Source organism: Dromiciops gliroides, chromosome 4 (genome assembly GCF_019393635.1).
Source record: "Dromiciops gliroides isolate mDroGli1 chromosome 4, mDroGli1.pri, whole genome shotgun sequence".
NCBI lineage: Eukaryota > Metazoa > Chordata > Mammalia > Microbiotheria > Microbiotheriidae > Dromiciops > Dromiciops gliroides.
The window spans coordinates 418,054,238-418,066,906 of NC_057864.1; the positions used below are offsets into that span (position 1 = coordinate 418,054,238).

The 12,669-nt window shown below is 43.6% G+C and overlaps 1 protein-coding gene across 4 annotated transcripts in view; it reads right to left on the reverse strand.

Annotated features, from left to right (window-relative positions):
- The window catches only part of LOC122725362 (rho GTPase-activating protein 29-like), a 77,703-nt gene extending 70,395 nt beyond the window's left edge, over window positions 1-7,308 (reverse strand). Inside the window, exons 1-2 of one of the 4 annotated variants that reach the window (XM_043962440.1) lie at window positions 7,145-7,308; window positions 3,716-4,022 (exon numbers count right to left, since the gene is read on the reverse strand). In XM_043962440.1, coding sequence (XP_043818375.1) covers window positions 3,716-3,977 — 262 coding nt within the window. In that variant the 5' untranslated portion in view covers window positions 3,978-4,022; window positions 7,145-7,308. Of the gene's footprint in view, window positions 1-3,715; window positions 4,045-4,914; window positions 4,998-5,863; window positions 5,893-7,144 lie in introns of those variants that run through there. The other 3 variants (XM_043962439.1, XM_043962442.1, XM_043962441.1) reach the window with 3 other exon arrangements.
- Between the last annotated feature and the right edge of the window lie 5,361 nt (window positions 7,309-12,669).

Genomic DNA, 12,669 nt, shown 5'->3' on the forward strand with positions numbered 1-12,669 from the left:
TCTGCTTGTTATAACTGCCACATGGTCAATTCTTTACTGGTATATATGATGTTAATAATAAATGCTTACTGCCCAAAAAGTATTAAAAACCTCAACACCCTGAATTCAGCTAAGAATAATTCTTGTGCTGACCTGCTATTTCCTACAGAAGGAAGGACAATAATCTGACAAAGTGTCCTCTTGGTATAGGACAAAGCCCTGAGCTTGGGAGTCATATGAGTGCCCCTTAGTAGAAACCACTTTGTACCTCATGTCTCTTGGTTTTCAAAAAAGAGCCAAGAAGCTTTTTCAAAGTCCCTTTTTCAACTCAAGTTTCTAAGATTCTGTCTATCAATGCATTTCCTGACATCTGGGACAAGCACACTCCAAGGCACATTAAATGATAAACAATGTTGCCATTTGGTCTATCACAATGATATTTCCAAGTTAAACTATTAAAAACAATGGGAAAGTTAATACTTGTGCTCCTTTCCCAAAAGCAACAGCACAAGATAAACTTCTCTGCAGATGGCTTATTCCAAAGAATAAATGTCTGTATCAAGAACTCACATCCATAAAGAACCTTTTAACATTTTACCATCTCAGGTGGTTTGGTTTTTATCACTTTTGGCTAAACATTCTACAAGTGTGGTTGAGTAGAAGAGGTACTAGATCTGGACCCAGGGCAATTCCATCTCTGGTGTTTTACTGTGTGACTCAGGACAAGTCACTCAGACTCTCTTAGATTCAGTTTATTAATATGAAATATAAAATGAGAGTTGGTTGACATGTCCTTTGAAAATCCCTTCCAGCTTTAAAACTATGGTCCTAGGAGATCTTCATTCTCTACTCCCATACCATCCAAAGTGTAGAAATTAACTACTTAAAAGCTAAGTCCTCTGCTTTTATCCCTCATTATCAAACATTTACACCATCATTAAACTAGGAACAAAAGAATTAGAGTGCAAGAGTGAGTTAAATGACAAGATAGCCATCATAAGCTAATTATACAATTAGGATTTACAGTCCTTCATTTCAGGAGAATTTACTATCTACACATAAAACCAGGCAATAGAAATAAGACCCTCTTCTTTCCTCCCTCCCTCCCTCTTTCCAGCACTCTCAGAGATCTTGATACCCGCATAAAACTCAGCATCCCTGGCCACCCTTGTCCTAATTCCATGGCACACTGCTTCTGGAGGGGGCTCTGGATGGCTTCTTGTGCCCTTCAAGGCTTTCCCTTTGTCACCATCACTCAGCAAGGTTTCATCCTCTGAGGTTCATCTTCCCCAGATTTATCACCCATCAAGAAGATAATAATTTATCAGCTACAGATCCAGCCTTAACTGGCACATCCCACCACTTGTCCTCTATCTTCATCCTTGCTGACTCTTCAGAAGCATCTGAGGCTACTGACCACCCTTTCCTCCTGATTTTAGTCATGTTGCTATGCCCATGTTATACTCCTACCTCTTTGAGTGTACCTTCACATTCACCACCTCAGTGTCCACCTCATGACCCCTCAGTGTGGCTGTGACCCCATAGCTCTGTCCTGAGCCATCTATTCTTCTCTCTTTACAGTCTCTCACTTGGTGATTCCATTACTTCAAAAGGGTTTAATTATCATCTCTGTGGAGATAACTGGGCAGTTAGGTGGTATACGGGATAATGCCCCAGGCCTGGAATCAGAAAGACCTGTGTTCAAATCCAGCCTAAGCCACTTCCTAGTTGTGTGACCCTGGGTAAGTCACAACCTTGTCTGCCTCACTTTCCTCATCTATAAAATGAGCTGGAGAAGGAAATGTCAAGCAACTCCAGTATCTTGGCCAAGAAAACCCCAAATGGATTTTCACGTCCAAAAAAAAGTTGTACAAAACTGAAATAAATGAACAACAGAAACAAATGTAGGCAACTCCCAAATCTCTATATTCTGTTCTAGTCTCTCCTGAACATTTTATACCAGGTGTCCTACTGACAGCTCAAACTCAAAAGGTACAAAATAGAAGGCATAGGAACACAGGATCATAGATTCAGAACTGAAATGACCAAGGAGGGAAGAGGGGAGGAGGGAAGGATAGAATTTGGAACTCAAAACTTTAAATAAAACTTTATTAAAATGAAAAAAATCAACATGTTACTCCCAAAAGCTGAAAGGAACCTTAGAAGTAAATTATTTTAACCTCATTTTGTCACAGATGAAGAAACCTTGCTCTATGGAAGGTAAGTGGCATGCTCAGGATTGAAAGAGAATAATGCTAGAATCAAACTCAAGTCCTCCTGATTTCAAGGCTACCATGCTATCCACTAAATCACATTATCTTTACTCATAAAAACATCTCTCTTTCTGCTGGGGCTACTAACATTATTCTCAGTCACACCATGGGCACTGTCCTTGACTCCTTACTCTCTCTCACAGCCATCTTCTCCTCTCTCCTCTCATGCCTATCTCCCTAATTCAAGTCCTCAACATCTCTCACCTGGTTTGTCCTAATGGCCTTCTAAGTGGGCTCCTTCCTCAAGTCTTTTTGTGTTCCAGTCCATCATCTACACAGCTGCTAAGGTGATCTTCTCAAAGCACACACCTGACCATGTCACTCCCCTACTCTACTCTCTGACTTCAGTGGCTCCCTGTTGCCTGTAGGGTGAGATGGAAATACCCACTTGTCTTTGAAAGTCCTCTGCACAACCTGGCTCCAGCTTTCCCTTCCTGCCTCCCCACCACTACACTCTACACAGTCCAGCCTTCATGCTGTTCCTCACATACAACATTCCATCCCCATGCCTTTCAACTGGCTCTCCCCTTGCCTGGAATGCTCACCCTCCTCACCTTTGGCTCTTAAAGCCTCTTGGTTCTTTGAAAGCTCTGCTAAACAACACCTTCTACTTGAAGCTTTTCCTGATTCCCCAGCTGGCAAGTGCCTTTTCTTCAAAATGATGTTATCTATATTTGTAAAGTTTTTATATTATGGGCCTTTGCCAATAAAGAGCAAGTCCTTTGAGAACTGCAATGGTTTCCATTTTATCTTTGTATTTCTACTGAACAGCAGTGCCTAGAACATTCTAGCAAACTGACAAATGCCTGATGATTGTTTATAGAATATATTTTCCCTGTAAAATCATTAACAGGGTAAAATATTCATTTTCCCCAAGACAAATTCCCTAGCCTAAATCTTAGGAGTCCTTTCCATCCTTCTGTGCAAAAGACTGAAACTTATGATTGTACTTAGGTAGAATAATGGATGAGTTAAAAGTTAGACTGAAATAAACCTAATTTGAGGAGAAAGTAATTCAAATCTAATGATCTGGAGAATTGTTAAGAAGATGAGAAAAGGAATTTTAGGCTAAAATGTCAACATTATGCTTCTGAATTATAAAAACAGTTATTTATTAAAGACCAATAAATTGAGTTGAAAAGGTTAAACTACAAAACCCTCAAATTTTCTCTCTCCCAAACTGGCCAATCTGAAGGCTAAGTGCTATTCTCTTCCAGTCTCCTTAGATTTATCAGCTATCAGCTATGTGTTGTATTAGCTTCAATTGGGAAAGAGATAAATATCAATTAATAATATCATAAATCATAAATATCAATGTTAAAAATAAGCAATAAACCAGACTGTCAATAACTGGAATAAAATTCTGTTAGTAATAGTGTTGGATACACATAAAACATAACTAGTTGCACAGATTAGGTTTTCTATTCCTGAGATGCTTCTAAAACAAAATAGCTGGTACACACCTTCAGAGAGGATAGCTTTTTTCAAAGAGAGCAACAACTCTGCAAAACTTCTGACATCATTGACCAACTGCTTCATGTACTCCGGATCAATAATGGGGCTGTTACAGCAACTTGGATTGGAATTTATGCTGCTCAAAGAGTTGCTCTTGGTGCAGTGCCCCATTCTCCAGTTTCCAAAATTAAGAAGAGTGAAAAGATTACACAGTGAGAATCCAGCAATTGATAAACCATGCTTGTTGCTTCCAATGTTCTGTCGCAACATCCCAATCACAGCAGTGCTTCTGAAATCCCTTCAGTTGTGGTCCATCTGGTAACAGAAAACGGAAATCCTTAAAGCGAAAAGAAGACAATTATTAGGTATAAATACATGGAAATATAATTTAAGTTCTCCTTACTTTATTTCTGAAAATAAGAAAATATTTTAGGAGAAAGCATGGTTGCCCTTCAGGTCACCTCAAGCCTCAATGATGACCTTCAAAGTAATCTTATTTTTCTTTTCAAGAACACCTGTGAGTAACTAATCATCTGTTTAAATTGCCCCTTAACATTTTTATCTTTAGTCTACACAACTTCTTGGGACAGAAAGTTCTGTAAGTTTATCCACAGTAAAATGTTTGTCTTTTAGCTTAAAGCTTGTCTCCCCCAAGACAGAACAGAAGCTCCCTGAGGGCAAGGCCCATTTCACTTGTCTCTTTGTATCCCCTGGGCTTTGATCTGTGCCTGGCACATAGCAGGAGTGACTGCCCAGGGTCACACATCCAGTTAGTAATGTCAGATATGGGATTCAACCGGGCTCTCTCCTGGCACCTGGCCTGAAGAGCCACCTAAGACAGAGACTGAAGAAGCTGGGACAAAATAGGGATATTCTACAGGAATATTCTCCAATTCAGTTTCTTAACTGGAAATTTAGCTTCCTCAGGAAATTAGTTTTAAAAATATTTCCACATTAAATTGATACATAATTTTATGCTCACTCTCTTATCATGTCACTTCAAAACCACAGTATTTGTTGTAGATTTTGAAGGAAAAATACAGAAACAAGAACCAGCACTTTCAAAGACCTGCCAAAGGGCCCCCAGGCAAAGCCTGAACTGTGTCAACAGACACCTGAGCAAAAGACATTTGGACAACTCTCCCCAAATGTGCAGGGAGCCCTTTTCACCCCCAGCCACTACAGCTCACCAAAATACTACTAGTACCTTTTCTGGCATGGTTTGCCTTCTAAATCACATGTCTGTTACTTCTCTGTTTACATGCTGACTGCCTCATTAGAGTGCACACTGCTGGAGAACAGAGATTGGTTGTGCCTTTCTTGGTAGCCCCGGAGTTTAGCAAAGGACCTGGCAAAGAGTCAAGTGTTTCCTAAATGTCTGTTGATTCATTTCACTGAATGCAGATATCAAAAATATATCACAGGTGCAAAAATGCCTTGTTACAGAATGGGCACTGCAGGATTTTCAACTAGAAGAGCCTGGAGAACTAAGGTGGGACCAGAGGAGACAGACTGAACCTAGGTCACACAGACAGACAGTAGTCAGGAAAAGCCAAGGTTTGAACCCAGGCCCTCAGATTCCAAATCCAGTGTTCTTGCCACTACAGTAGGGGAATCCTAACTTGACCTGAGGCAGCGTGGTACTATGGAAAGAACAAAGGCTCTAGGGCCAAAGGTCCACATGCCAACTCTGATACTAAGAGTATGACAAGACCTTGGCCAAATCACTGGACCGCCTCAGTCCCCTCCCTGCCCCACCCCCCCAAATAAGAAGGAATAGACAAGTCTCAAGACCCTTTCAGCTCTGATCTTATGGGTGAAGTTTCCTACCGATTTCTGGGTATGACGGGTCACCAGTACTGCTCAAAAAAAAAAAGGTATTCTATGACGGAAATATTTCCTAGTTAAGAAACGAACTATTCAACCAAAGTTGAAAAATGCCCTAATCTTATATCAACATCTGTGCACGTTCATCTCACCATTTCTTCCTCAGGAAAAAAAATGCCTGTTATTTCAGAAATCTGCTCTTTCAGCACATTTTTCCAATGAGGTAGGTTTTTACTGCATGAGATCTGCCAGAGAAAATTTGGGAGGCTTGTCGCTTGCTGTCTTTCTCTACTTCCCCCCAATATAAAATAATACAAAGTGCACTGTACCAAACCGTTTAGGTCCAGGGTAGGGGGTATGCAAAATGACTTTTCAGTTCACCACGACCAAATCCGCTCTTCGATAACGATTTCCAAAGCAGAATTGGGCTCTCCTGTGCCCAGCCAGTCACCACTCATGGGAGGGCGGTGGGAGCAGCGCACCTTTTTGCCTGGAGGAAGCTCCCGGCCTCCCACCCAGGACTCCCGCTAGGAATCTCTCCAATTCCAAACAGGCAGGCGGGTTGGGTGGGTAGGCGAACACCGTCCTCTGCTCCACCCCCCCACCCCCACCCCACCCCAGCCCTGGCCAAGCTGTCCTAGAGATCGTTCCTCAGACCAGGCTGGAAATGCATTTTGGAGGGCAACAAGGGGGCTTAAGAAATAGAAATGGGGGAGAGGAGAGAGGGTGAATTAAGGAGGGAAGAGGGGGTAAAGAGAAAAGGAAAAAATGGGGAAGGACGGAAAGAGGAGGAACGGGAGATGGTAGGAAGGTGGAAAGGGAAGAAAGGGGGAAAGGAAGAAAGGAAGAGAAAAGAAGGAAGAAGGAAGAACGGGATGAAAGAAGAGGGAATGAGGAAGGAATGGGAAATGGGAAGAAAGAAAGAAAAGGAGGGAGGGAGGGAGGAAGGGCGAGGGGGTGGGGGGTGATGCCGATACCGCCTTCATTCCAGCCTGGACAGGTAACAGGGTGACCTAAACGGGCTGGGTCACTTCCACGCTCAGGAAACGGGCGAGGAAAGGTAAATAGGGGCCCAAGAGGCGCCATGGTCACCCGATGGAGCTCTGCCTTCTCCCCCCGCCCCCCAAAGCTCCTCAGCGGGCGCAGGGCCCCGAACTTCTCGTTCCGGACCAGAGAGGACAGGAGAAGCGCGGCTAGAAGACACTCCCGCCCGAGGGTCCCGGGGACGCCCGGGGCGGGAATCGCCCAGCCTCGGCCCCAGAAGGTTGAAACTGGGGGGAGAAGAGGACGGGCGGCTGTGCCCGGGGCGGCGGCCGATGTCGCCTCAGCGGCCAGCCCCGGTCCCACACCTGCTGCCCCGTCCCGTCCCATCTGGTCCCGTCCGGTCCCGGGAAGCTCCACACGGGGCCGAGCCCAGGAGGGCGCCCCCGGGACGAGGTCCCCGAGGGCTCCGAAGAGGCCCGCACAACCCGCTCCGGGGTCGCGACCCCCGCTCAGCCCCGGACCCCGAGTCCCCGAGGGGCGGGGGTGGGTGGGAGGAGAGGGTTCCGGGCGCGCCTCCTCCTCCCCCACAGTCACCCTGGGGGACTGGAGGGCTCGGCGACACTCACCCGTGCAGCAACATCGCGCCGCGAAGGGTACGGCGGGCGAACATCGAGGTCCTCGGGGGACGTGGCCGAGTCCTGTAGCCCACCGTCCACGGAGGGGAGTCCGCCCTCCTTGGGCCGGCTCTAGCTGAGCCGCTGCGAGCCACAACTCACTCAGGCTGCTGCCCCAGCTCCCCGCCCTCTGTCCTTCGGCCGCGGCCGCCCCACCCCCATCGAGTCCCAAAGGGGCGGGGCCTGGGCTGCCTGGTGAAACAGGTGGAGGGAGGGGCTGCTTGGTTGTGCGGGACCTCCGGCTTGTGCTGCGTTCTCTCTGCGAGCAGGGGAGTCTAGACTGGAAGCTGTTGTGAGCAAGCTTAGGACTGGCCGGAATGAAGTCGGCCGGGAAGTGCTCGGTGCGCTCGGGCGACCGACCCGAAGCATGCTAGCGGAGCGTGCGGTTTGTAGCAGACACGCGAAGCAATTAGCGGGCAGCCAGACTGCAGACCAGACTCCCCAACTGGCCCGCTGCGGCCCTGGTCTCGGGGCCGAGTACTTTCTGGTGAAAATTAAGTTTTTCCGAGAGGGTGTCGATTGGTCAGAATGTTGAGGAGAACCCGCTGGGTCACTGGAAAGACTCCGTTTCCTCTCATCGTACCTTTGCACTGACAGTTCCCCATGACTAGAATGCACTCCCTTCCTTGCCTAGCTTGGGAGAGTCCCTCTCTTCTTTTAAAAGACAATTCAGGTGCATCTACTACAGGAATCTGAGCCTCCAGCCCCAGCTCCTGGTGACTCCCCCTCAAACTCCTTTGCATTTAACTACTTTCTATATAGTAGAAATAGATATCAATCGGGGGTTCTTAACTTCAGGTCCTTGATATTGTTGTCGTTGTCAGATATTTTGGTAACTATTCAATATATGGAGCAACCAGGTGGTGAAGTGCATAGAGTGCCAGATTCTCTTCTTCCTGACTTCAAATGAGACGTCAGACACATCTAGCAGTGTGATCTTGTACAAGTCCCTCAATCCTGTTTGCCTCAGTTTCCTCATCTGTAAAATGAGCCGGAGAAAGAAATGGCAAACCATTTCAGTATCTTTGCCAAGAAAACCCCAAATGAGGCCGTGAATTTCAATATAATTGGTTTTCTTTTGTAAAAACATCATTTGAAGAAGTAGTCTGTTGGCTTCACCAGATGGCCAATAGGGTCCAAGACACAGGAAGGTTAAAGAACTCCTGATACAGATATAGATATGCACCCAGTGGCACACAGTATTAACTTCACATTTATGCTGTACGAGTTTTATATGCACTGGTTTCCCCTATTAGAATGAAAGCTCATCATAAGTAGAGAAGGCTTCAATCTTTGCACTTGTTTGCCTGGCACAGAGTAGGAGTTTCATAAAGACTTTGATTACTGATTGATTGAATAAATACTTGTTGATCAACTGATAAGCTCCTCTAAGGTAGGAAAGATCATAGCAACTGAAATAGGGAGCTGGGAGATGCCTCTCAATTTCTTCATTTTAAAATAAGGAAACTTGAGGCCCAGGGAGGCTAAATGATTTGCCTAAGGTCACACAGAGATCATAAGGTCATCAATTTAGAATTCAAAGAGATCAAGGAGGCCATCTAGCCCAACCCCCTCACTTTACAAATGAGAAGCTGAGGCCAAGAAAAATGACCAGTCATATCCTAGTTGTTTGTATATTGTTTTGCCTCTTAGACTGACTTCCAAGGAAGAGAGAACCATGTTTTTTGCCTTTATGTCCCCAGCCCTTAGCACAGGGTCTTACACACACTTAACACTTAATTTCTGTTTTTGTTTTGCAGGGCAATGAGGGTTAAGTGACTTGCCAAGCTTGGATCACAGCTAGTAAGCTATGTCAAGTGTCTGAGTTCAAATTTGAACTCAGGTCCTCCTGAATACAGGGCCAGTGCTTTATCCACTTAATTTCTTATGGAATGACTTGAATAACTGTGGGAGAGCCCATAGATTTAGAAGACTGCTGTATTAGCTCCTTGATTCAAGGTCACCACAGGGACAGAGCCCTGGGTATACCCAGTTAAGCAGCTTACTAACAGCCCAGTTATATGGAATGTAGCAGCAGAAGATGTAGGTTGACTTTCCAAAGGCCAAGGATGGTGTCCTCAGGCCACTGACAGGTATCACAGCTGGAAATTGTGGCCTTCCTGACTTTGCTATAAAATACTCTATCTTGCCTCTGACAACTTCGTCCAACTTATCCCGGAATCAAGGGCCTCTTTCTTAAGAAGGGAAATCCCTGAAAAAGAAGGGGGGGAAATAAAAATAAAAATAAAAAAGCAGTCCAAAGCCAGATTTCCACCCCATACTGTCACTAGAACCATCCCTGACCTCACCCCTGGAGCATTTAGAGAAAACTGATGAAAGAATGACAGGGCACAGTCAAAACAAAAACTCCAGCTTCCAGGGTGGACAAAACTGACCAAGCAGGTTATTAATCTTGATTCCAAGATGGATGCAATTGAGAAACAAGGAATCAATTCAGACCAAATGCTGGAACTGAATATGAAAGACATTGCATGTACAACAGAAGCAAAAGCATCCTAAATTGTTACCAGGAATTAATGTTGCTATATTTATAATTGGAGGCATTTTGAAGTAGTGGATAGATTGTTGAACCTGGCATCATAAAGACCTGGATTCAAATCTTGCCTTTAGTGAAAAATAAGACATTTTCAGACAATGCCAATGTAGAGATTTATTTTGCTTGGTTGAAAGGGAGGGTTGTTTTGGTTTTGGTTTTTAAATTTGTGAGTAGGAAGGGAGATAAGGGTAAATGATAGTAGTACAAAAATAATAAGAGCATCAGTGAGCCATTTTTTAAAAGTGCACAGAATGGAAGGGACTTCAGAAGGAAACACAGATAAGTGGAACAGCTTTGGAACTAACATGCTGAATGTCATATAGTTTAAAAAACCAAATATACAAACCCTGTGCATAATAGAGATAAATGGTTCTTTATAAAGGGAAATATTCAGGCTTGCTGGTGTTTTCCAAGTACAGAATAGCAAAAATTATTTTAAAATTATTTTTTAAAAAATCTTACCTTGTCACTTATTAACTGAGCAAAATCACTTAACTTCATTTTAGCTCAGTTTCCGTATGTGTCCAATGGGGATTATAATACCTATGCTCTCTCCTTTGAAGGGTTGTTTGCAAACTTTAAGATGCTATATACTATATGTATATGTATAGAGATATATAGACATAACCTATATCAGATTACCTGCTGTCTAGGAGAGGGGGGAGGGAGGGAGAAAAATCTGAAATTGTAAAGCTTGTATAAACAAAAGTTGAGAACTATCTTTACATGTAACGGAAAAAATAGAATACCTTATACATTAAAAAAAAAATAAAACAAGATGCTATATAAAAGTCTATTACTCATACCACTAATAAACTGGGCTTGCTTCAAGGTATCCATTTCTTTTTTCTTTTTCTTTTTTTTTTTTTGTGGGGCAATGGGGGTTAAGTAACTTACCCAGGGTCACACAGCTAGTAAGTGACTGAGGCCAGATTTGAACTCAGGTACTCCTGGCTCCAGGGCCAGTGCTTTATCCACTGTGCCACCTAGCTGCCCCCAAGGTATCCATTTCTAAATCCAAAGGTGTCGGAGTTATTTTTGGTTTTTCTATTAAGTTTGCCTGAAACATAATTGCCAACCTATCTGCCTAAGCCACAGTTCATGATGATACCACCTCAGAGCAGGGAAAGCCAATCCTATGACATGTTGTTGAAAGATTTATGCAAAAAAATAGCATCAGGCTGTAAAGAAAGATTATCTCAGTTCAGCCACTTGGGTACTAATGCAAACGTCAGGAGAAAGAATCCAAGAGTTTCAGTCATTGAGTCTTACTCTGCAATCTATGAAACTTGAATATTAAAATAAATTTGAGAATATTTGTCCTAAGAAAAGCACTAGAGCTAAAGCGCTGCTAAGAAATCTAGTGTATGGGGCAGGTAGGTGGCACAGTGGATAAAGCATGGGCCCTGGATTCAGAAGGACCTAAGTTCAAATTTGACCTCAGACACTTGACTCTTACGAGCTGTGTGATCCTGGGCAAGTCACTTAACCTTCATTGCACCACAAAAAAAGAAAAAGAAATCTAGTGCATGTGAACCCTAGACTTAGTTGTAGAAGAAGATTTGAAAGGCAAGCTCAGGAGCCAAATCAGGCTGGATGACACAAAGGGTCTCTCATTCATTAATCATTCCTGTATCCATCTAGCTGATCAGGCCAAGTTTAATTGCTTCATCCAAACTTTACCTAAAAGAACAGGGAATCACTAAGGAATTTCAAATTGTTTACCTCCCTCCTGAAGGTGGTAGGGTAAACTTTCCACCAGTGATTTTCTTCCATCTCCTTCCACAAAAATACTTAATAAGAAAGAAAGAGAGCGCTAGATGGGAACTCAGCCACACACACACACACACCCCTTCATTTGATAGATGAAGAAACTTCAGACTCAGGCACAGGTGGCACAGTACATAAGAGTGCTGGAGTTGGAGTCAGCAAGGCCTGAGTTCAAATTCTGACTCAGACCTTAAGCTATGTGACCCTGTGCAAGTCATCTAACATCTCTGTACCAAAATTTGTTCATCAGTAATATGGGGATAATAATAGCAACTATCCTACATGGTTGTTATGAGAATCAAATGAGATTACATCAGTAAAATGCTTGGCAAACCTTAAACTGCTAATATAAATGGTGGCTATATATTTTGGGGGGGGGCAAGTGGGGTTAAGTGACTTGCCCAGGGTCACACAGCTAGTAAGTGTTAAGTATCTGAGACAGGATTTGAACTCAGGTCCTCCTGAATCCAGGGCCAGTCCTCTATCTACTGTGCCACCTAGCTGCCCCGGTGGCTATTATTATTAAAGGTTAAATGATTTGCCCAAGGTCATACAAGTAGTCAGTGGCACAGTTGGGATTTAGATTCCAAATTCTCCTTCTATGACATCACATTGATAGCACAGGATTTCGATGTCAGTCTTTAGATTTTCTTTCTTAAAAAAGTTTATTTGCTGGTTAGACCAACAGGAACCAATATTGTTTTAATGAGGCTCTTATATGATCGGATCCCTAACTAATATTTTGAGATGTCTGTTTAGGTCAGTAAATTTCTCCCATTTACTTCATTTGTAGGCCTGTGTGTGATTTATTAGGTAACCATCAAGTTGACTCAAGAAAATGGTCAGCATAGGATAGGACTAGTCAGGAATTTGGCAAGTCATGACTGCCTGGAAGCATTCTGTAGCCCCCAGATGGACAGTGAGTGCTGCCTCTCTCTAAGATCTTTCCTGGGAAGGGTGACAGCTGTAGGAAGCATAGGGAGCCTAATGACAGCATTGTTAATCTCTCTCTTCATCCACTTCCTAGAACAAATATTGCTGAACTTTTTGAGAACAGTACCATTCTCCTAGGGACTTTAATGAGTGTTTTTCTTCCTGACTCTATATTGGTATAAGGCTGGCTGCCTATGTTACAGTACCTGGAAAGACT